Source organism: Parasteatoda tepidariorum, chromosome 8 (genome assembly GCF_043381705.1).
Source record: "Parasteatoda tepidariorum isolate YZ-2023 chromosome 8, CAS_Ptep_4.0, whole genome shotgun sequence".
In the NCBI taxonomy this organism is placed as follows: Eukaryota; Metazoa; Arthropoda; class Arachnida; order Araneae; family Theridiidae; genus Parasteatoda; species Parasteatoda tepidariorum.
In genome coordinates this window covers 72,543,259-72,565,713 of record NC_092211.1, presented here as the reverse complement: position 1 = coordinate 72,565,713, position 22,455 = coordinate 72,543,259, and the positions used below count along the sequence as shown (strand labels likewise).

At 29.8% G+C, this 22,455-nt stretch overlaps 1 protein-coding gene across 14 annotated transcripts in view; it reads left to right on the top strand.

Moving 5' to 3' along the window:
• The window catches only part of LOC107448675 (voltage-gated inwardly rectifying potassium channel KCNH6), a 347,084-nt gene that overhangs the window by 191,812 nt on the left and 132,817 nt on the right, over window positions 1-22,455 (top strand). For 2 of the 14 annotated variants that reach the window (XM_071184216.1, XM_021146338.3), the window contains exon 1: window positions 2,482-3,477. The exons of the other annotated variants lie outside the window; for them this stretch is intronic. In XM_071184216.1, coding sequence (XP_071040317.1) covers window positions 2,623-3,477 — 855 coding nt within the window. In that variant the 5' untranslated portion in view covers window positions 2,482-2,622. Of the gene's footprint in view, window positions 1-2,481; window positions 3,478-22,455 lie in introns of those variants that run through there. 14 annotated transcript variants of the gene reach the window in all.

The window sequence follows — 22,455 nt, the reverse complement described above, 5'->3', positions numbered from 1 at the left end:
TTTGCGTCATTTTTTTTAACGTAATTACAAAGAGCGCAAAAACTGAGTTTGTTCCTGGTTGCTGTAAACCCTATAAAGTAAAAAATTTCTGCATCTCAACACCAAAAATGGCAACAACTGCTTAACATCAATGTGGTGTTCTACTACACCAAAACCCAAGGATAATTTCTGGGGCTGTTAAGCGCCTAGAATGTTATTTTACATTCAATGGTGTAAAGCAGAGGCCACCAATCATAATGTTTGATATTTAGTAACACTAAAGTTTATAATTTAAATAAGATATGATGCACATAAGAATCAATAAAGTTATTTTTCAAGACAATATATAGTGAAGCAGTGATTTAGGTTGCATACGTACACTAATTCTTAACATAAAATGAGTCTGTAAATCCTACATACGCGTAGCAGAGAAAATATTAAGACGAACATGAGTTTGTACATCGTACATACGCGTAGCAGAGAGAATATTAAGACGAAAATTAGTTTGTAAATCATACATATGCGTAGCAGAGAGAATATTATTTTATTTTATAAACGTCGTTGAACAGCTAACCCGAATTTAGGTTTACGGCTACTGTTACGATGTTCAACTCCGTAGCCTTGTAATTTTGAAACCAATACAGAAGACAAGGGAACTCCTGGATCAAGTATTGAGAGAAAATTTGCCCTCGCTGGGACTTTTTGATGGAACTAACCCGCATTAGCGTTACATGGAGAGGAAAACCTCTCACGGTTAGCCTAACGACAAGGGGACTTGAACCAATGATCCGTCTACCACTGAGGATATTTTACGTCTGCTTATTAATTTAATTTTCGATGAAATAAAATAACTTACTACAATATTATGTTATTTTTCTAATGACTTAAAAAATAGATTTAAAAAAATAATTAAATAGACCACTTTTTGCTAAATAAATATTTTTTGTAGGTTCAGGTATGGATAGGTTTTTATTAATTACTATTGACAGTGGGATACTTGTTAGTTAACTTATTACGTTTTAGCATCTCGGTTTTTTCGTGGTTTATTTCTTCTATATTTATAAATACCTTAAACCACTTGTCTTGCGTTCCTCAAATTTATTTTAATATTTTTCAAATCTCTTACAGCATATTAATTTTTTTAAAAATGAGACATGATTTTTTGTTTTATTTGTTTTCTCATTTTTTTTATTATTATAAATCTAAGTGGTCTTATTTATGAAGCACATAAATATTTAGCAAAACTTTCATTATTTGATTTTTAGTCAATTCTATTAATGTGAGATCCTTCAATATTCTACAAATGTCGAATAGATGCGCTAATTCTTATTCGAAATTTTTATTTGAAATTGATGTTTGCATAATATTCTAAAGAAAAAAGAATTTTTTTTCCATTAAACATCGATGAACTGTAAAATTAATCCATTTTATCAGTTTCCATGCATTAATATTGTTGCATTAGAATGTTAATTTATTATGATTTCTCCTTTATAATATTTTCAACAGAAAAAAAAGCCAAAAAAATTCATTCAAAGAAAACTGAATTTACTTCCACTAAATTTGAAAATCAAAATCAAATAAGAAAATTACAAATTAAGGAATACGATATTCTTAATGAAAAGCTTTAGTTTTTTTTTCCGTTTTTTTTTGTTTAGCTCATATTTATAAGGATAATTAGACTATTTTACAGGGTGTTTTAATATGTTAAACGTCTTAAATGTTGCTGTGAATTTATTTCGCATTACCTTAACAAATAATTCTTAATTTTTAAAAAACAAAATTAAGCTTCCTTCTTAAATTGTTTCAAAAATGCTTTTCAGTTCTGAGTTACAAAGTTTAAAATCAGTTATGATTGTAAATTTTTTAATATTGTGTTTAAAATTACGTTGATCAATTTAAATAAAGTTCAATTAAATAAATCTGCCTTACATTAAATAAATCTGCCTTTCTGCCTAAAAATTTACCTTACAAATGATGCAACATAAATTTATTGCCCAATAATTAAAGTATAAAATATATAAAAGTTCACTATTTATTTAAAAATAAATAAATAAAGTGTTGGCTGTATGTTAATTTTTAACTTCGAACTATTTTAATTAACGGATAACCGTTAAGGTTCAGTAACTTTTCTCTCTACAGAGCAACACGTATCCATGATTGTTTGCCCATGATATTTAGCGGGAAATTTATTTCGATATCTTTTAAGCATTCAGAATTTATTCGTTCCAACTCTCTCATTAAACTTTCGTTGTGCGAGAACAAATTTAATTTAGAAAAGAATATTTTAGGACAAATCGACTTCCGGACTGCCGACACTTTATGAATAAGGAGGGTCCATTCGAAGTCCAAGACATAGTGGTCACCCGGGGCAACCCGCGAAAGGGCGTGCAGGCTTCACGTGATCGGGTGGGTGGAGAAATGCGTTTCCATGACGACTAGGAGAAGCGGCCGTCACGTGATGGTCTCTATTCTTATGTTTATTTTATTGTTTAGTTCTTCCTTTCCACTTTCTCCCTTCGAAGGGTATTTCTTATTCTATACCTGGGCTCTCGGCTAGGGAAGTCACCGGAATATAAGTGTGTTCAAAAATGTAAACATCAAATTGAAAGAAATGGTTTGATCTCCCACCATATAAAGTGGGTCATGGGAGATCTCAACAAACGCTTTAACACCATGGGACACAGCCAAGATTACGACGATGAGAGCCAAGACAGATCCCGAAACCATTCCCCGGAACACGAGTTTAACAACTTGCAGAACACGATGCGCAAAAACCGCTCCGAGGCTTTCTTGTCCGTGAAAAACGATTTTGCCTTAAACAACAACAATCGTCCGAAGAGCGAGGCCTTGCTGAAGAATCCACGCATGACATGCGTGTCTATTGAGATTGATCCCGCGACAGATGATGACGAGAGCAATAAAATGGAAAATACATTTAATCTGCAACCCGAAGGCTGTCCGGGATCGAATTCAAAGACACCTCTCAAGAGACAAGAGAATGTGGGGGAAGACAATAAAGTGTCCACTGATACCCCGGGCAAGAAAAGAATGCTTAAGAAACAACCCAACGTGGAAGTGTGTTCTCCTGTTGATGGCATGCCCCAGTCTTTGAGTACTGTGAAGGGTAGGCTTGCTGCATTCCTGACCGCTGGACCCAAAAGACCAGTGAAAAGCTACTCTTGCCCCCAGGATGACGATTACCAGCCTAGAGCTCTAAAAAGACAGTGCATATCCTTGGATACCGATTCTAAACCACCGTCCAATGAAGATAATAGCGAGTGTCCGTCTGTTCGACATAGACCCTTGTTCTTAAAATCGAGCTTAAAAGGGGAAAGTTGTGATTCATCCTCTAAAAATCACGTCCAATCGCATCAAAGCCCACTTCCTAGCCCCCGTAAAGCTGGTGTTAAACTGATTGTTGATAATGATGGAATTTCATCGACAACCAGAGAACGAAAGTCTATAGTTTATAGTAGAAAAAATAGCCTTATGCCTCAGGTAACTTACCTTACACTTACTCATGTGTTTAACATTTTTATATATTTTTATTAGATTTTCTGTTATTAGTAAGAAAAATTGCTTTTGAAGCTGTTGCCAAGAAACCCGCTTAATTTTAGAAATAAAATCGCAAGACAAAATACTAATTCGAATTGCCTTGATATGCATTTGATTTAAAATTTAAAGTTAAAAGTAAAGTTACAATATTTAAAAGTTCAATTTTGTAATAAATTTAATTTATATATATTTTTCAGAAACTAAAGGCAATTTAAAAGTTCACTAGATACAGAACTATTTAGAAAAAATGTCATTCACTCATTTCCTTTTTTAAAAATACAATTAAAAAGTAATAATATAGAAAACTACAGAGTACATCGAGTTGAACAGGCAAGCTGAATATACAAAGTATGAAAGTTAATTTCAACAACTTACACGTTAAAATTAAAAATCACTTTGATAATTTTTCCTTTTTATTTAGCGAATTTCATCTACGTAGTTTTTAATAACGATTCTGTCTTGAATTTCTACCACTACAACTGAATGCACTTGGAAAAAAAACTTCTGTTTTAGTAAATGAAGAATCAGATTTTTTTTTTCATATATATATACGTATATGTCGGCCAGCAGATCAAACTGTTAATAATAATCCCTTAAACTATGTTTAAAATGCTGCTTCTCCGAAAACAAAATATTAAAAAATATTTTTTCTAAAGTAATCTAAAGCACTATTTTATAATACAATAACTGTTAATGTATATGTTTTAATGAAATTAAAATTTGAACTACTTACACGCATTGTAGAAATAATTATTATTAATATAAAATAAAATTCTGAAACCGTTTTGGGATATTTTGTAATTCAGATTTAGATCTCCCTATTATAAGCTAAAACGACAATGCTGTGTTGAAAACTAAAAAACAACTTTATTGAATAATTAAAACTTATTTATAGCCAAGAAAAGGAAACACTTGCTATAAAAATGCTTTGTTGAATCAGCTATTATCATGCAATATATTTAAACTCTTTTCTCACTCTTAGAATTTTCACGCGATTCACATTTTGGAACATTTTTTTTACTTTTACAGTTTTGAAACAGTTTACAACTAGTATGGTTGAGAAACCCATAATACAAAACTATACGGTTATGTAACCATTTAAATCTTGCATTGTTTCAAAACAGTAAAAATGAAATTTAAAAGAATATTGAAGTTCAGTTATGTTAGGCTTTTCATTAGGTAATTGTCATTAAAGTTAGGTTGTGGTTGAGTTGTGGATGTGGTTTAATTAGTTTTCCGGTGGTGCCATTTATCAAGAGAGACTGAAAAATACTAAACTTCTTTTGTGTTAAGTAGCTCTATGTTGCCGCCATCTATGTACTATTCTAATAGTCCAAGGCCACAAATTGCAGAGGAAAGGAAACTGGAAACTCTTCATACGTTAAAGTAATGGAAGAAATACTGCAGTGTCTATGGTTTAATTCAACCTCCCCCCATTTAGCCGGTCCTAAGATTGACAAATTAGCCCTCTTGGCTACTATATGTACCCAGCAACAAGAAGCTAAGGTGAATGTAGTTGGCGTGGGTAAAATTCAAGTTTTTTCACCGTATTATGTAAAAACAGTCAATACTCGATTTTTCTCACAGTATATTATAATCTTTTTCACAGTTATTTGACTGTTTTGGTTGGATATTGAAAAATGATAAATAAATTGTTACTTACCCTTTTTTACAAAACATTTCTAACAGTGCATAAGCGTATAAACTCATTTTTGAAAATTGTATTGTGGGTTCTGTTAACTGAACATTTGCTTAGTATTCGAACATTTATCATCTCGATATTAACGCAGCTTTCAATGCGAATAAAGTCTGGAAAAAATCGATTTCCGTAAAAGTGTGTTAAAGGAACACGCAACTAATAGGGAGTACAATACGAATTTTAATATTAGATGCATGTACTACTAAAAATCATTAGTTGTTTGAAAGATTACTTTGCCATAAAAGATCTAAATATTTTTTCCAAAGCTATTATTTCTGTTTGATTGAAAATTGAAGCTATTATCGTAAATGCTTTTATTATATAAATCATGACATTAAAAAAAATTCGTAAACTTAGTTGATAAATGGCAAAAAAATACGTTTCAGTCAAAAGATTGTGTTGTTTTGTTATAAAATCCGATAATAGAGCAGGACTATCATGTTTTTTCTTCAAATGAATTAAAAAAAATTTAACTAAATCCCTAAGAGAATTATTAAAATAGGCATTTTAACTTTTGAGAATGCTTGTAAATATAGGCTAAGATAAAATACAAGTTTAGCTCTTTCTAAACAGTCTTTTAATAAATAGCCTAGTTTAATTATAGTTTAATAATAATCTACCCACGCACCTGCCATAAAAGCTCAAGTACATTTGAAAATAAAAAAAGACTATCTCAAAAACCCAATAAAATCTATAATTAACTATGTTTTTTTTCTGAAATGAAATTATTGGTTCGCCAAATCTTTTTTTTTTTTTTGCTTGCTATACAACTACTATTATTATAGTTTCAAATAATTTTAAGCATTTTTTAAATTATTCTACCATTTTTAAGTTAATAATCTTGATCACTTTCTAAAAAGTTGACTACCAAAATATTTTAAAAATCTTTTTAAAATTTTCACTATATGGGAATATTTTAAATTTTAAAGAATTAAAAAATATTATACTCATTGAATTTTACTAGATATCTCCTTTAATCTCAATATCAGATAGTATTCATTTTGTAAGAAAATAAATCGCATTCAGTAATTATAGATTTATTGGCTAAGTGAAAATGAAATGAATGCCGCATTTAGTTAGTTAAAGTTCTGTAATAGTCTCTTCTGGCTCTGATTCACTCTTTAAATTTCTATAAACTTTAACAGAGCCATGATTGCTCAGGGGATAGAGCGTTCGCCTTCCAATTAGGTAAACCGGGTTCGAATCCCAGAGATGGTCAGTCGATGCGAATATAATACATCCTGCTTGCACCGACCACAATGCTGACTTAAAATATCCTCAGTTGTAGACGGATCATGGGTTAGAGTCCCCTTGCCGCCAGGCTAACCTTGGGAGGTTCTCGTGATCTTCCTCTCCGTGTAAAGCAAATGTAGGTTAGTTTCATCGAAAAGTCCTCCACGAAGGCAATTTCTCCCAGTACTTGATCTAGGAGCTTCCTTGTGTCCAGGGTTAAGTTCAAAATTACAAAGCTACGGAGTTTGAACATTAGAAGTCGTAATCCCTCACAATTGGGTCGGCTGTTCAACGAAAACAAGTCCACGTGTACACAACATGCATTCTATAGCTGGTAAGCTAGCTGGTTTAGGTTCTGGATTGCTTTTCTAGCTGCCAGTGTGACTAACAAGTAAATGTTCACTTTGTATCTACTGATGATGGTCAAAACTAAAACGTAAAAAATAAAAGCTACTGGGTTAGATAGAGTATTTAGCGTTTTCTTCTCAAATAACTGCACTTCATGCAGTTATCTTCCAACTATTATTTAAAATATCTATATGACAGAGTTTAAATAAAATTAAATTAAGTTACTGAAATAGAAAATATTTCTTTTGAGTAGTTTTGATCTAATAAAAAATTATACGAAACTCTAAATAATTTTACTTGTATGTTTGCTCTTTAAAAGAAACTTTATGCTTAACTAATCATCCAATATTGACATTGTATGCTGTTATAGATTTAGTAATAAGATCTTTTCATTAACTTTAAGTTATACTATGTATTCCTCTTTCCAAAAAGTAACACCCAAATAAACCCATAAACCCAATAAATATTTTTAACCCTGGTGAAGTAATTCGAAACACATAGAAATAAAATGATTCTAGTAATTATTATTTGTATTTTGTTACATTTGTATTTCATAATTACCGTCCTCAATATACCTTTTGAATCCTTCTCAAAAACGTAAACAAAGAAGTAGACATTTTAGTGATCGCAGCAACACTTAATAGATAATCAATCTGTTTCAGATATTCCCGAATTCTACAATATTACTTCTACAAATATCAATAACATTCCACTTTCTTTATACTAGCTAAAGCATTCATTTGAGAATTGATTTTTGAAAGGATTAAAAGAATATATGTTTAGGATGAGATTATTGTAAATATTATGTGTCTTAAAGTTAAGAGATAGAGATAAAGTTATATCTTAAAATTATATTAACATTGAACGAATAAATATAATTCAAACATTGCAAAGCAGCCAAATGAAAAAAATTTAGGAAACTACGGATTCAATTACTACGGAGTTCCCTATTATTTTGAATTGTATTTAAAATTGCATGTGAAATATAAATGTATACTTATTGTTCCAAGTTTTAAGCATAAATAAGGCATTCAATGATCGTAACTAAAAATAATAGGACATGTTTCGTGCTAGCTCATACTATGCAAACTGACTTTGGACACAAGCGACTTAGGAATCCTTAGTAATAGCCGTGAAAAGCGTAAAATAACCAAACAGGCAGACAGATCATCAGATCAAAGATCAAGCGGATTTCTCTATTTCCATCAGGCTAACGTTGGAACATATTCACAGTTTCCATCTCCATGTTATGTATATGTGAGTTAATCCCGTTTAAAAAGTCCTGCGTAAACATGGCTAGGGATTTTAGTTTTCCTTTGATGAGTATATTGTTTGGTTGCTTAGAAAATTTTTGTTCATTGCAAATATTACATAAATTATGTAGCAGAAACGTTTATGAAATCATATGCTCTGCGTTGGAAACGTTTCTAAGATCATTTGTGTTGTGTTATAAGAACCGTTTAAGTAATTATCCGGGCTGAGCCTTCATTCATTCCGACAATGAACTGGAAAAATTTATTTAAAATTTTAAAAAGATATATATATATATATATATATATATATATATATATATATATATATATATATATATATATATATATATATATATATATATATATATATATATATATATATATATATATATATATATATATATATATATATATATATATATATATATATATATATATATATATATATATATATATATATATATATATATATATATANTATACATATATATATATAGCATAATAAATAAAAACAGAAAAAACACGAAGAAAATTAAGAAAAACAATAAGTTTTACTTATTGCGCTTAAGTTGCAAGTAAATACAACTCATAAAATAAGTTTAAAATGTAGAGAAATTACAGAACAATGAAAAAAGAGGGAAAAAATATAGATTTCATTTCATGTTTTGTTCTGTTTTTTCTTTTTATTTTATTTTTTGTTTTTACGTGATATTTTTACTTATTGTGTTCGATTTTATTTGTTGTAATTTTTGTGTAAATTTGAGTGCTTCTCACACTATTGTATTGATATATTTTGCTTTGGGTATATTGATGCAATATTAGAAAGCACTCTTTTCTACGAGTATAAACGTGTGAGATGATGACGAGATTATATATTTTCCTTATTTTGTTTTCTAGCTTTTTAATTTTTAATTTTCTTTTAATTTTTAAATATTTTTGAAAAATATTTTCCTTTAATAAATTCTTATTAACACATTTTCATTAAAATATTTTCTTTTTCTATTTTAAAAAATGAAAACGAAAATGAAAAATGAAAGTTAGTAATAGATTAGCTGCATTAAAAATGATCACTAAAACATAGCGGAATAAAAACAAAAAGGATAAAAAGAAAGTGGAAAACGAAGAAAGTTAAGGAAATCAATCAGTACTGCGCATAAACTACGAAAAATAAACGAAAAAATAGCTTACAGCTTATGCGCAGTAAGTGAAACTTAATTCAGTTTCTTAATTTTCTTTCGTTTTTCTCTTTTTTCTTTTTATGTTTTTTGTCTTTATTGAGCTATATATAAATAACATCTCAAACATGATTCGAATAAACGCCTGTTCGTTAGTATTTTCCGATAATTCTAAATACTTACTTAGATCTCACAGACGATATCTCTTAAATGTCTTGAAAAAAAAGCACTGATTAAATCTACAACTCTCGTTCCAACTTGACAAGTCTTACTGCTTTCAAAAGCGAAAACGCTCCTCGCCTAACTAAAACTTCATTCTAATATGCAAGGAATCGAGATAATTGAAAGAGAAAGTACCCTAAGCTTCAGAAAAGCGACGTATCCGAAATTAGGAATTCTCTCATTCACTCGAAACCTATCCTATTTCTCTTTTCACTATTTCGAGATATCTTGAAAACATATTCATTATACTCATGCACTTTGAAATGCAATAAATAAATTCACAGACATCTCTTGCTCCAGCACGCGAAAACCTCATTCATAATTAAATGAGCTAGAGCTTTCACGATCGAAATCATTTTTATTTCTGGTGCTACCCGGGGATTTCGTTCGAAAATTATTTTGCATTCGAATATAGTACCAGACTTTGGCTCTTGATTTGAAAGTGCCATATATTTGCTGATTAGTAAAGCAGTGTATGTTTGCTTTTTTTAAAATAAAAGTTGAAGGCGATGTATACTGTATTATGTCTTTTGAATAACTGATCGGTATTTGTTTAGAAGTTTGAAATAGATTGAAGGCTAATGCACATCAAGCATTTGAGGAGTTTAATTTAAAAACTAGATAAATTCCTTTTTCAAAAATGTAACTAAGAGAGAAGAGAAATGTAACTAAGATAAAAGAGAACATGCTTCGTTAAATCAAGTAATTAAATGTTCTTGAGGCGAACATAATTTTCGATTCGTTAATAATATTTTAAATCTGAATTTTTCACTCACGCTGAATTTTTCACAATATGACTAGACTCGGCATTAACTTTAAAAAAAATGAATTTCGAACTTAAATGATTTTACACGAATTGGCAGATATTTAGTAAAAGTTGGTGCAGGAAATGTAAACATAGTAAATTTTTAGGAATAGTAAACACAACTAGTAAATCTTCTGATCAGTGTAAAATTGCTGAAAAAAGAATTTTCAATATGATATGTTTTTTATGAGACAAAAAAGATCTTTGATTACCACTTCAATAAAACAAGCGGTTTGTATGCTAATAAACAACTACGGTTAAAAAAAATTTAAATACATATTTTTGTTTTAAGTTTTTCAATGTTGTTGAACATTTTGTTTCAATAGTGTAGAATATTCGTATCGCATAATTCTGAGTAGAAAATGCTGAAAATAAGACAAGATTACTAGTCTTCAATCAAAAGTTCTACAACTCCACTGTCATAGCTAGGAAAAATCTAAATATAGACATAGTAAAAAATGGAACTCAAATATCACGAAACTTTTTCCATTTTCGACAAAAGAGTTATTGGGTATATGCCCCAAGCAAAAATTTCGTCAAAGTGATGAAATTACTTCTGTCACTTCTTTGAGGAAATGAATTTCGTTCAAATTAAAGAAATATTTCGTCATCGTATTTCTTTTTCAGAATAATAAAAAAAACTCATAGTGACTAATACTACTTTTTTTAATAATCATTTTAACGTAGGAACCATATAGAACAACAAGGGCAGATATAACATAGAAATAATTTGCACCCATGCACGAAATGGGATTCAAAACACTGATCTTCGTGGTACAAAACCAACTTCTTGAGCGCCATACAAGCCAGTCAGCGTAATTCGCACTTTCATTTTCGATTGTCCGGTCTTTATTTTAGTTTCGTCATAGAATGACTAAACTAGATAAACCAGATAATTTCGTCATAGAATGACGAAACTAGTAATTTTGTCTTTATTGTTATCTAGAAGTTAACAATCTTTCACCATGTACTGCGATCAGGTTTCGAGTAGAGGAGACGTTATCGTCATTTATTTGAGAGTTCACGTTTTGACACTAATCACTTGATTTCGCGACAAAATGATTCTCGAAAGGAATCCTTCAGCAATATTCCTAAAGAAATATTGCTGAATCATGAAAAGTGAAAGTTTTAAGTTTTTAAAAAACTTCAACCACAAATGACATCTGGTGACATAACAAAATAATACCTAAGTCAGCACATCAATTAGCAGCTTGAATTGAACTTTGATATATATTATCAGATCTTTTTCTGTTTTAAATTTGTACTAAATTTTTATTCTGAAAGCTTTGCTGGTGTTGTTTATGAAAAGAAAAGAAAAAGAAAAATCTTCACACACTCTCAGAAATAAAGCTCTCGCAATTGATAATTCAGGAATACTTCAGTTGTATTTCCTTAATTTTAAGAATTATTTCATCGGAAAATCACGTGATTTGTAACAAAACGTGAAGTCTCATAAATATGATGAAACTGTTTCATCAATTATGAAACGTCGTCACAGTGCATTGTGGGAGATAGCTAACTATTTTGTGGTCAAGGAGTTGGTCTCGTACCAAGGATATCTCTGGTTTGAATGCGTCTTCGGGCATGGCCATAATTTATCGCTTTGTTCTATCAGTCTTTCGTGTATTAAATGGGTGGCATTAATCAACCTATGTGGTGTCCATGATAAAGTGATTATTAGAAAAGTTGGATACATTAGGCGCTAAGAGTTTTTTTTCTCTTCTATATTTGGAAGAAAATAGAAAGATGAAATATTTCTTTAATTTTGATGAAATTTGTTTCATTGAAGAAGCATCGACAATTATTTCGTCCCTATGACGAAATGTTTACTCAGGGCATATACCAGGAAACGGTTTCGTCAAAAAACGAGGTGAATTTCGTAAAATTTGAGTCTGTATTTTTTACCGTGTATTTTTTTTTTTTTAATTTAAAACATTTCCATCCAGCAAACATGTTCTTAAAAAAACACCACTGATTAAAATATGTATTTCTTTCAAGTCTTAAAAACTAAACGCTCAAGTAAAAACCCATTCTGTAAAACCAGAAAAATAATTATAAATCCCCCCCCCCAAATGAGGAACTACAACTATAATTAATAGTCCCTCACCACCAAACACACAAAAAATAAAATATAACCATCTCTAACCTTTCAGTCCCTTTCAAACTAAAACAACCACCTACGCTCGTTTTCAGCTCCTTTTCTTAAATGACTGAACATAGAACATAAAGGGGGAGGGGGAGTGATGCGCCGCTTAATTGCAAAGGCGTAAAGTAGCCTTCTCTTGTGACTTTCCTTTAACGATGCAAATGTTTTCTTCGGGAGGGAGGATTAGAAAATCTGAACAAATATGCAGAAGGAAAGGGTAGAGCGCCGGAAACAAGAGAGTTTCATTATTTAAACGTTCTGGTCGGAGGAGGTGGGGATGGCTCCTCTTGATTAATGGCACGATGAGATAAAGAATCTCTGCCGACTCTGTTGCGCTACAATCTGGAGTGATGATAATTTTCTGTGCAAGTCCTCTGATACAGACAGAGATGAAGTTAATGAGGATGAAATATTTAGGTATGTCGGGGATGGATGGATTTATTGCCAAAGACCAGTATAAAGTTTGGGATTTTTATGGAGAAAAAAAAAATAGAGTTTGTTTTGCGGGTGAGATAACGTCGCAAGATTTGACATTAAAACTCAAAATAATGTGAGTAGATATTGAGAGGGACAGTACAGCTATCTTTACTTTTTATTATGTTAAGTAATGAATAACTTCCAATATTTCATGCAACTCACTTAAAGTGTTTGAAAAAAGAACTTTTATAGCTATATTGACATCCCGGTCTATATAAGCTCAACAAAAACAGTCACCGTTTACTACACAAGGAGTCTTCGGCAGTCGGGGATAGAACCCACGACCTCTTGTACATGGGCCCAGTGCCCTACCAACCAGGCTATTTCAGCCCTCCTGATAGCAACTTTGTAATTATAGGATAGCATTTTGTCAAGAGCAGTTCTGAACAGTCTAATTAACTGATTATGTTGATCGAAATAATTTTGCAATGACGCCACAATTTCTCGTTTAGTGCCATTGTTTAAAACTGACAACGTTGATTGATGTGGGTTGATTGATTGACTGACAACGTTGATTGTAACATTTGTGTTACCAATAAAATAAGGAAAATAATTGAAGAATTGTAGAATAGAGTTAAAATGATGAAATTCGTAGTCTTTACTCTGTATAAATATATGGTGCTATATTTCCCTCTAATATTAACCTATAATATTCAAATTGGACCACGTATTATATTACCGGGCACTTGTGTACCCCACCAGAGGAAATAATTATAGGCTTATTAGGGGGTACACAATGCGGTCCTATAGGTTACAATTAATGTATATATATAATAGTTTGTTGAATAGCGTTAAAATGAGGAAATTCGAAGTCAAGAATTGTAGAAATTTGTGATCTGCGGCAGGTAATGACCGAAGTGATCTGGCATGATTTTAAATTTGTCCTTGCATTTTGAATTGGCAAGTAATTATCGTGCACGATGCGTGTACCACCGAATGAAGTCATTTGTAAACAAAAATTGTACCGGCATATATTCACCAGAAAATGTTTCAATTGATTTGCTTGACCCGATAGAACGTTAATAATGGCTCGGTTGGCGAGATTAAATTTGGTAGTATCCCTTTTCCTCCAGAACAGCAAATTCCAGCTGTTTCATTCTTAAATTTGAAAGCACTATAAAACACACATAATGATTCATTTTTCCGATGATGGCGCTTGGATGGGAACTCTAATTAGTAGTTGGATCATAGTGAAATCCACTAAGACTATTAAATCAGCGTATTGTCGGCATTTGAATGGAGAAGTGCGCTTTCTATAGTTTTCTATTCTTACTTCCAGTTGTCTTGCTCTAGTCCTGCTTGCCGTTGCTCAGATGCCTTAGATTTTGCACTTAATTATGTTCAGAGATGTGGAAAAACATTTGACAATTTCACGGCTCGTTGTTAACACGTTTATTCAAGTGCTTTTGAATAAACAATGTTTTTCGTATTACCGTTTGGAGTTTACACGAATAAATTAGAAGATCTTCCGACACGTGAGCAGGGGACATAGAGCTGTCCGTGGGAAAAGCATGTATTTTTCAAATTCAGGCATGTAATGACTGTCCTTGGGCTTTGTTGGTCATGACAAAAGCGAGACGCACCGTAAACTGCAAACTTTTAAATTCGAAGGGCATATCTGTGGGGATCATTGGAATACTCGGTAACAGAACATTTTCTCCTTTAAATTTGCCATTTAGAATTTTAGCTTCGGGGATATTGGTCATTATTCTTTTCCCTGAAAGCCACGTACCGTTACAAAGTTTGGTGGATTGATGTTTCAGAAGAGAAGGATAGGTACGGCAATTTTCAATTTTAAAATGCGCGGCGGCATACCTGCCAAATCAAGTGAATTCAGGAATTCAACAGGGTAGTTTACAACCTTATTTTGATCTATTACAGCATCGATGGATTTATATGTTCTTGCTTAACTTATAATTTCATTTAGAATGTGATTATTGATGTCATGTACATCGCTGTTTTTGGCTGCTTATATAATACGTTCACTGAGACACTGAAGAATTTTGTAATTTTGCACGATATTTTGGAAAACGTTATGAGAAAGTTCATCTATAGTTTAAATAATTTTACAGAAGTCTGCTGGAAGTATAATGCTTTGGGTGGATTTATCTATTGCCATCATTCCATTACCAACATCCAACAATTGCTTCGCAAACGTTCGGCTGATGCATCATGCTGTAGTTGAACTCGCTTGTTGATTTTCAAGTTTAATTTTTGAACATGTCTCCATAACTTTGATTATTTGAGACATGCATGAAGTTCATCAGCAGAAGCTGAACGTGCAAATACCAGTAGAGTTTGCCAGAAATCACCAGACAGTAAAATTAGTGCGCCACCGAAAAGTTGCTCATTTTCTCCCAAACCTCTTAGTGTATGATGAAACGCTTCTAATGCCTTTCTGTGCTCCATAGCACATTCATCCCAAATCATAAGTTGGCATGATTGTAGTATTTTACCCATTACAGAATTGTTTTTGATGTTGCATGTGGGTGCTTCAGTGAATTGCATATTTAAGGGAAATTTAAATGTTGAATGCGCTGTTTGGCCGCCATCCAAAAGAGTTGCCGCAAAACTTTCTTTCAGATCGGTTATTTTTTACTTCAATAAATAGTCATTATCAATATTAATTAAGCATCATTATCGTTAATAATAGTAAAGGGAATTTTTTTAAACTTCGTCTCAGGGAATTAGTACCACTTTTCTATTTATCTTGTCGTTGAGTACATAATTGATATTTTTTTATGTCAATTAACGGTGATTTTAAATTACTTTTATTTTATAGAAGTACTGATTTTGCTTTTATAATAGAATTATTAAAATCAAAATTAACAAGTCATATCAGATAACTTTAAAAATATTATTTGGTGACGTAATCCATGAATGATGCCACTTTAATATTGTCCATTGAATTTATCTGACATAGCGTATAAAAAATAATTAATTATTACAATTTATGTACTTAACTTTTCTGAACAAATAGAGTTATAAGCTGGAAAATATCACTGTTATCTTCAAAATATTTGAAAACTGAATCGGCTATAGTAAAATTTATAACAATGGCTAACATTTAACCAATCAAAAAATTAAATTCCGTTTTTCGCTCGTCCCGCGTGAGCGGTTCATCGTAAAATGTTCGAATGTCGACAATGACCTTCCTCGAGCTTTGAACTGTCTATGTGCCAAATTTCATCGCTTTCGGTAGGACGGTTTAGAAGTCGATAGCACACACACACACATCCACAGACAGATATTCATTCATTATGAAAATAGAAGAAAGTATTTAAAAATAATAATTTGTTAAAGAAAATTTTATTATTATTTAAAAAAAAAATTTTTTTACGCTCCTCGTTTTCTTCTTCTTTTCTTTTAATCTTCTTTGTTGTATTATACANTATATATATATATATATATATATATATATATATATATATATATATATATATATATATATATATATATATATATATATATATATATATATATATATATATATATATATATATATATATATATATATATTAATATTGTTATTTTCGTCTCTAACATTGTTATGCAATAAGCAATTTTAAAAGTTCCTTAACACTCGAAATACATCACGGTTAATTTCATGAAACTTTCTTCTTTCTTAGTTGATCTAGTAAATATCCTATACTAGAAATAATATGTAAAAAATATAGTATGCAAATTTTTCCCTAACTTTTGTATGTTAAAATGTACATAATCTCCTATAAATTAAACTATAAATTATAATTAACAATACCGATGAATTAAATAAGTCGTTTATATAATTGAACAATACCATTCAATATAAAGCTTCACCGTAACAACATTATTGGCTCAACTTTTAATATTTAAAAATAATACTCTACAAATATTTCCCATTGCATTAAATGTTCAAAGGTATCATTCCTTATGAATGAAATCGAATTTCTAAAAACAGCATGCAATTTATTCATATAATCATATACCAAGTTTAAACAGTAGCATGTTGACCTAGAAACAAAGGAGGCTTTCATCAAACCCAAAACCACATAATAGATGACCAAAACACGCCTCACTTGGCGAATACAATCTCCAAGCATGGAGATTATTACAGCTTTTGTAACCGCTCCAACAAACGATAGAGAGACTTACAACATCGACCTCAAATTTCCATCACTTCAAATCCTAAATAACTTTCATAAATATGGTATGTCATTAAGATGAAAGCCACACCAACTTAATGATTCTCATGTTAAGAATCCTAATGTAGTCATTTTGAGGGTGTGGTGAGAGTGATATTGTGTGCATTGGGCAATCTTGGATCTTTAAACAGAGAACGTGTCGGTATCTGTTTACATAAAATTAGATACTTGGACGATGCCTGACATTGAATAGGATAACGGGAACAAAGTCCCCATTGAATAATAATTGTATTGGATTATTAGTCTCGAGAGCTTTGGATGAAGCACACTTGAATCTGTATCAGAGTGAAATTATTTCTCAGTTTATTAAAAATTAGGCTTTAAAACGAGCAGTTTTCCATGAATACAAACTATTCGTAGGGGTGGATTCAAAACTAAAAAATTGAATTTGTACCAAATAGAATTGAGTTTCTTGGATGTAGTATTAAATGTTTCCGGAAAATGAAGCAAAAAGTGTAAAAATTAAGCACTAATATAAAAATTCGTGCTACCGAATTCGAATTTTAATGTAGTGAAGAATTTGAACTGTATGATTTATGGTAATTTGAAACATAATATAAGTATCTTGAATATATATATATACAGTGCAAATTTGAACTATAAGATTTATGTTACAGCATTATACGACTATAGTAATTGTAGGATTTGTATTATAGATAAATTACAGTTCAAATTTGAACTGCAGGATCCCAATACAATGCGAACAGTAGGATTTAAAGTACTTTCAAACAAAATATCAGTACCTTTAGTTCCAATACTGTGTAAATTTGAACTGTGGTATTTAAGGTACTTTGAAACCTAATATCAGTGCCTTGAATCCAGTGGTTGGAAGAACTAAAAAAAAAGTATTGAAGCATTATAAAGTATTGAAACAGAGCATAGACATGTTGCCAGGTGATGAAACTAAAATAAATGCTTTCTAAATAGCTTTAAATCTTATGACACGATTTACAATCACTGAATTGGTACTTTTGTCTATTGCTATTTCTAAAGATGTTATGATAATTTTTAGTTATAGTTCATAGTTAAAAAAGAAATTCTCACATTTGTTCTACCTTTTCAAGTGATTTTTCAAAATTTACATAATTAGCTATAGTTACTATAATACAACGATTTATTTTCGAATAATATTATTTTCATATGCTTTTTATTACGAAATAAAAAACAATTTTTCCATTTATAGAATCATTATCGAACCATTTTCTTCTAGAATCAATTTACTTTGAGGCTACATTTCCTTTCATTTTTTTCCTTCAATATTTAGATTATTAAAAAAGTTAAGCTCTTTCATTTTATTCTATTAACTAATGATATAAAATGAAATATTATATTAAATGCATCACGAGCAATCAGACAATCATGATTATGTCGTGATTGTCCGACATTAAATTTTATTCCTCATCATAAACTATATATTGCTCATTGAAAACTTTTTTTCACTATATGAAAAGAATTGACTTAACTTGTAAATTTTACATAATTGCGATATTTTACTTCGCTATATGGTAGTACTTGTAAATAAAATAAGAGACAAAAATATTTTTGAGGTTACTATTTCCTTAATAACAAGAGTCTAAAAGATATTAAAAATTAGAGCTGTAATTTTTTTTAATCCTTGCCGAAAATGCTAATATATTCTGATACTTTTTAAAGATAGGCAATTCATTATTATTCAAAATAGCTTATATATCATAATAACATATCGATTACATTAAGACTGTGTATTCAATATATAATTGTTATAATTTGATTGTTGGCATTAGTGTTCATCCAAACTTGAGATTTTCCTCTAGATCTAATTATAAAATCTCTAATGAAATTTCAATCCTTTGAAAATTGCCATTTTTATTGCAAATTATTTGATAATAAAAATATAATTATATTTTTTATTGTCATATATAATTATATTTTTTCGTCCAAATATTCGTATTTTACAGTAAATAATGAACAAAACATTTTATTTTTTTTTGCAAAAAGAGTAGATTTTTAAATCTTGAACTGAATAACATTTAGTCAAAATACTTAATTAATTAATTCTTAAGTATCGTTAAATAAAGAAAACTACGAATTTTCGGGAAATTGAAACTTTATAGATTTTTCTAACCGTGCCATTGAGTGCTCGGGAACGAAGGTTATAAAAAACTCCACATTAAAAGAAATCACGTATGCATTAAGAGATACAAAGTAATGAAAACGCCGAGAATTAAGATTACTGGCATCAATGTTTTACTGTTTTTCTGTATGCCCCTGTAGGTTAAAGCCTTTACTGCCGCCGTTGAGTTGGAAAGATCTCCACGATCCAACTCGCTAGGTCAAGCAGCATCGATTTGCTGTCCAATGATTTATTCAGGGCCCAGGCTCCAAATAATGGTTCAAAGCATCAGGCCCGGAGTTGCAATAATAAAAATACTTTGCCAATTGCTCTTACTTTCCTGGTTTCTTCCGAAGTAGAGTATAATAATGAAAAGGAAGAAGTTACCACTGTTTTCTGTCTATGTTTAGCTCTCTTGGCGAAGAGGAGATGCTTCATTTTGGCGATGTCTTAAGCAATTCTATTTTTTGGTTTCTGTATGCAAGGGGAGTGGAAAATTTTAAAAATGATTTCGAGAAAATGTTTATCTTTTTTATCGCAATTTAAGCCTATCGTGCTTTGAGTTGTGGTTTCTTTTTTTATTTTTGAATGAGATTTAACTTCCTTATTCTAGGAGGAAACGGAAATGCCCCGTCCTTTAATGAAAATTGCAAGCTTAACGTCAGGAAATAGTCTTGCAAAGTAATAAGAAACTTTCTCTTTTACGACCGTCAAAAATATAATATAAGCTGTTATAATTTTTCTTTAAAATGAATAATTATTAAATAAAAGAAAAGTATTTTGTTTTGGATACAAGTATTTCTCACAGTTAAAATGTTCCATTAATTAATTGCCTTTTTACTGAAGAATATTTAACTCTTTCTGTTCTGTTGAATCACTATAATAAACTTTTGTAATTTTTATTAATAAATTATTTATACATATTGATTCCCTCCGCTTTATTGTGTTAAAATATAATATGTACTAAATTATTTTTCATCGAGAAACGATGCAAAAAATTATTAATGTAAAATATACAGCAAATTTTCCATAAGTCCATTAATTCTTGATTGTGGAAGATTAAACTTTGCCAAAATGTTTTTAATAAATCAAAATGGGATTTCCTGCTGAGAAAAAAAGTGTGGTCAAAACTACCAGAATATGGAAAAATTTATTCTGTTTCTGGCTCTAAAAGCACGCCTAAAAAAGCGATAAGTTTTATCGATGTTCTTTGGTAATGATTTTGGTAAATTAACAATGAAATGCAATCTCATAATGTGTGATAAAATTACGTAAAATTCGAAAACTTTTTTCATGATACCACAGAGCATGGCATAAAAATAATTTACTTGACTAAATTTACTTTTTGTATTCTTTTAATAAATGTATAGTAATAAGAACTATAGTTTTGAAAATCAGAATTTCCGGTAAATCGTTTCCATATAATCGGATAAATTACTAAATGAATGATTTAAAAAATATGTATATTTGTTTTTATTACCAGAATTACGGTTTTTTTACAAGAAATGTCATTTCCCTATTGTACGGTAACTTTATCAGATTTTTTTTCTCCATGTATAATTTGAATCAATATATTTATTGTTTTGTTGAGAATAAATGACCATTTACATTTTATGACACTGAATTATACTGAGTTTTGAATCTAAAATAATTTTTTGAAACAAGAAAGAGTGCTGAAAACTGAAAATTAAATTAACATAATACGGGAAAAAGAAGAAATGTAGAAGTCAATAAATTTGTTTACGAATGTAAAACGTGCAATCCTTTATTTTTATTTCATTTTATTTTGTTTGGTTTTGAAATTTAATCCCTCGGATTTAGGTGATCCGAGACCCCACACCTGATTTAGGTGAATTTCCATATTTTAAAAATAAAAATCTGCTCATATAAAATTCGATTTTATTTTCTGGTAATATTTGGTTTTGCAGGTATATATATGTATTTTATAACTACTGATTTTTAATAATTGTTATATATTACTGGCTGTTAAAATTTATGGTAGTCATTGAATTAAAATTCTAAATATTAAAGCAAGAACAATTTTTTTTAAACTTTTTGACAAGTTTGACTGATACTGGTTTAAATATTACTCTGAATTGTTTTCTAATTGTTGTATTCTTTTATAGTGAAGATTAATTTCTTTAGAAAACTTTTTGTACTTAGCACTTATTAATTAATAAATAATTAATAAATAAATTATTAGTACTAAATTATTAGTAAAAATAAATAATTAGTACTATGAAAAATAATTAATCACTGAGATAATTTTTTATTGCATTTTATAATAGATAAAAATTTTAAATTTATAATCTTAAACTATTTACTTAAAATTATTTTCTGAATTTTTAGTTACTGCCAGTATATTCTTTACATAAAGTTTCGAAATGACACATAATAGGTACTGTTTTTTTTCTTCTATAATTTGTATTTTTTTTTTTTAAGTTATTTCATAATAGAAAGTGTATACTAGTTTATATAAAAAATATCTCTTTATTTATTTTGAAACAATTACTTATTTTAAATATTTCGATTTGACGGTTGATTTAAACTACTTTTTTATCTTCATTAATTCAAAGTATTTTGTTTAGAGCTTGATATCAAGCATTTTGTGTTCTAATTTAATTTACATGTTTTTGTGTTAGTTTTCTCCATGCAATTCATTTGCAAAGCGGATTTCATGCCTTGTTTTTTTATTCAATTCATGCAATTTGTGTACAGATAAATATCGTGTATTTTCTTTGTGAAATGATTTCAAGTATTTATAACTTAATCGTTGTTTCAGAACTTTAGTCACTAAATAAAACATTTCGTTTTACTTTCATTTATATTTTAACTGAAGATTTCATAATAATTAGTCATAAATATATTTTATCACTAAAAATGAAAATTAATAATTTCCTATGAAAAGCATTATTTTTGTTCTCAGTGTGTTTGGAACATATAGATTATAAATATTTTGTTAAGTTTTTTCCGATTTGTACTTGAATTAACATTAATTAACTGAAACTTACCATAGCTTTTATTAACAATTGAGACCATTTTTTTCACATTGCGGATACGCCTCCATTCTTGATAGGAAAATTTCTTTTAGAAAAACTGCTTTGTAGAGTCTCTTTTATGATCTAATTAGTAGATTATTTCGGGACAACTCTTAAAACCATTAAAGTTAGAATTAAATTGGTTTTAGTACATTTAGTAGGATCTATATATAAAAACATAATAAAGGCTCAAAAAGGATAGATTAACGAAGAAAAATACGAATGAATAAGCTTATATATATATACATA